This window comes from Nicotiana tabacum, chromosome 10, assembly GCF_000715075.1.
Source record: "Nicotiana tabacum cultivar K326 chromosome 10, ASM71507v2, whole genome shotgun sequence".
In the NCBI taxonomy this organism is placed as follows: domain Eukaryota; kingdom Viridiplantae; phylum Streptophyta; class Magnoliopsida; order Solanales; family Solanaceae; genus Nicotiana; species Nicotiana tabacum.
In genome coordinates this window covers 30,491,337-30,494,303 of record NC_134089.1, presented here as the reverse complement: position 1 = coordinate 30,494,303, position 2,967 = coordinate 30,491,337, and the positions used below count along the sequence as shown (strand labels likewise).

Here is a 2,967-nt window from a genome sequence, read left to right as displayed (position 1 = left end):
TGATTTTTTTTTGTTGATTTCACATAAATTAAGAAATTCATATTTTAACATTAAATAGCAATGAAATTGACCATATTAACATTTACTATCTCTTCACATAAACATTCATAGCACATACTCAAACATTATTTACTCCAAGAGTAGTGTAGGAAAAAAACAATTAATTCATTCTTGAAATTTGAAAAAATCATTTATTTTGGACCACAAAAAGGTCAATAAATCACTTATTATGGACTGAAGGGAGTATTACATTATTGCCTTGATATACTACTGCGTATAACTATAATTAACCATATCATTTTGTGTAAATAAGTAATAAATTATTTTCCAAATGGAAGGACATATAATTTGTCAATCAGTAAAACGTTAGATACTTGACTTGAAAGCGAATTAAAGATCAAGACAAGTGGCAGAAGGAAACCCGGTATCCTTAAATAGCTGTCCAAAAATGAACCTTGTTTTACAACTTTAGTGCCTTAAAGCGCATCTTTTTTTTTGCTTTCAGGTTTCGCACGTAAGAAGGTGCTCTACTACTCTTTTATTATCAAGGAAAACACAAGAAGTAATCAGTTAACCAAAAAATGGTGAAAGACAGGACAATTGGTGTGGCAATGGACTTCTCAAAGAGCAGCAAAACTGCTCTGAAATGGGCCATTGATAACTTAGCTGACAAAGGCGACACCTTTTACATCATCCACATCAAAACTCATTCTTCTGATGAGTCACGTAACAAGCTCTGGGCTCAATCTGGTTCTCGTAAGATTCCCCTTCTTCTTCTTCTTTTCTTTCTTTTGTGGATGCAAATATGCATTTAGCTTTTATATATGTTGAGTTATAATATTTAGGGGTCTTAAATTGAACAGACATATATTTGTTCGTCAAAAGAGAATGACTTTTGAAAAGTCATCTCTAAAGTTCTATAAATACAAGGACTCTTCTGAATTGAGCGGATCCAGGATTTCAAGAGTATAGTTGCATCGTTGCGAAGAGGTAGATCAAGAATTTATATTTGACGGGTTTAACTTTAGTCTCTTACCATGAACCTACTACATTTTTGAAATTATAGGTTCAAATTTTATTCTTTTTGAAATTTTGGCGATTTTCACTTATATCTCTATACTTCGTGCTGAAAACAAGACCGTCTGGAGTGAGATTTGAACTACCAATTTTACTTGTAGAGGTGTAGTCAATAATAATTGCACCATAGGAGTTTTTGAGCATGCGTGTGCGTACATATATTTAAGTAATTTTGAAAAAATATAACATTGTTATACATGGTTTAGGGAGAAGTAACATGAGTTCACATGTCGATATCCCTTAACCTAGATATGCCTATGCTCTTGAAGTAGCATAATTAATTTGCAGTATATTATGTATATATATTTAAGTAATTTTGAAGAAATATAGCATTATTGTACATGGTTTAGGAAGAGCAGCATGAGCTCACGTGAATCTATATCCCTTAACCCCGATACGTCAATGCTCCTGAAATAGCATAATTAATTTGCAGTATATTTTGGCTTGTTGAATTTTAAAAAAAATTGCCTGTAATTTCCTAAAGAATATACATATAACATCTTTTTAAGGGCAGCGATTTCACGGCAAAGTTTTTTTTCTTCTTCAATTGTGTTATCCTATTATTCTAACATTTTAACTTATTGTAATAAGTAATTTGAATTATTTCTTGGATTGCTAATCCTACTTTTTATTTTTTGGCGATATGATAGTGCGAAAATTCTTTCTCCGTTTTAAAGTTAAATTCTTTGCGTATCAGGGTGTTAATACTTTGATGTTTTCTTTTGTTTGTTAGCTTTAATTCCGTTGGTGGAGTTTAGGGAGGCAGAAGTGTTGGAGAAATATGATGTGAAGACTGATATTGATGTTCTTGATTTGCTTGATACTGCTACTAGGCAGAAAGAGGTTTTTCATCAATTATTCCTAGTTTCATTTTGCTAATTTTCTTTTGTTTAATTTTTTTAAAAGAATTTCTCATTGATATTTGTATAGATAAATGTTGTCACCAAACTGTACTGGGGAGATGCTAGGGAGAAACTATGTGATGCTATTGAAGATCTCAAGTTGGATTCTTTGGTTATGGGTAGCAGAGGCCTTACTACCATCCAAAGGTATTTTTTATTGATCTATTCATAATTTCCACTTATATTTTTCTGAATTTACTAGGTAAAATTTGGTTTATTTATTTATTTATTTATTTATATTCAAGTAATTAATTAAATATGCCATTAATATTTATATGTATCTCTTGGTAAAACAGGATATTCTTGGGAAGTGTGACAAACTATGTAATGTCTAATGCGACCTGCCCTGTGACTGTAGTCAAGGATCCAGATTTCCACAAACACTGATCAGAACTCTGGGTTGAATTCGAGTAACTAATTGCGACTTATGATGCCCGTTGAATAAGATGAAAAGCTTAAAATGTATATTTATTTTCTCTTGTGATGTGATAAGATCTTGTTTCTGGTTTCAATAACTAAAGAGAGATTGATGATTTTCTCTTATTTGTCTGATCTATGTTATGTTTCATTCTTTAATTTCTTGGACAAGAAAGAACTATAAATATTATTTTATGAAATCCATATTAGTGTCGGAGATTAGTATCCAGTGAATTAGTTAAGGTACATATTAGCTGACTCATACACACCAATCAGCAACAAAAATAAAAAAGGACTCATACACACTACTTACAACTTAAAAGAAATTTTAAACTATTTTATCCCGTATGGTCTTGACGGACTCATACTTAAGGGAATGCATATACAATCTTCTCTTGACTTAATTTCCAACAAGGGATTAGAAAAATTATTCGTCTCAAATTATTTCTAGTAATTTCTAAAAATAGTTATTTCAAATTATTTGTTATTTTAGAAGTTCAAAACAAAAGAAATTATATTTTCTTATTTTACCCTTAATAATAACTGTTCTTAAAAATAAAGTTAACACATA

General features: G+C 30.6%; 1 protein-coding gene across 1 annotated transcript; it reads left to right on the top strand.

Annotated features, from left to right (window-relative positions):
- The first annotated feature begins 406 nt into the window (after positions 1–406).
- On the top strand, positions 407–2,517 carry LOC107830465 (universal stress protein PHOS32). Its single transcript, XM_016658028.2, has 5 exons — positions 407–424; positions 506–756; positions 1,811–1,920; positions 2,008–2,126; positions 2,276–2,517. Exons 2-5 carry the CDS (start codon positions 582–584, stop codon positions 2,364–2,366), a joined length of 495 nt encoding a protein of 164 aa, XP_016513514.1. The 5' UTR covers positions 407–424; positions 506–581; the 3' UTR covers positions 2,367–2,517.
- The last annotated feature ends 450 nt before the right edge of the window (positions 2,518–2,967 follow it).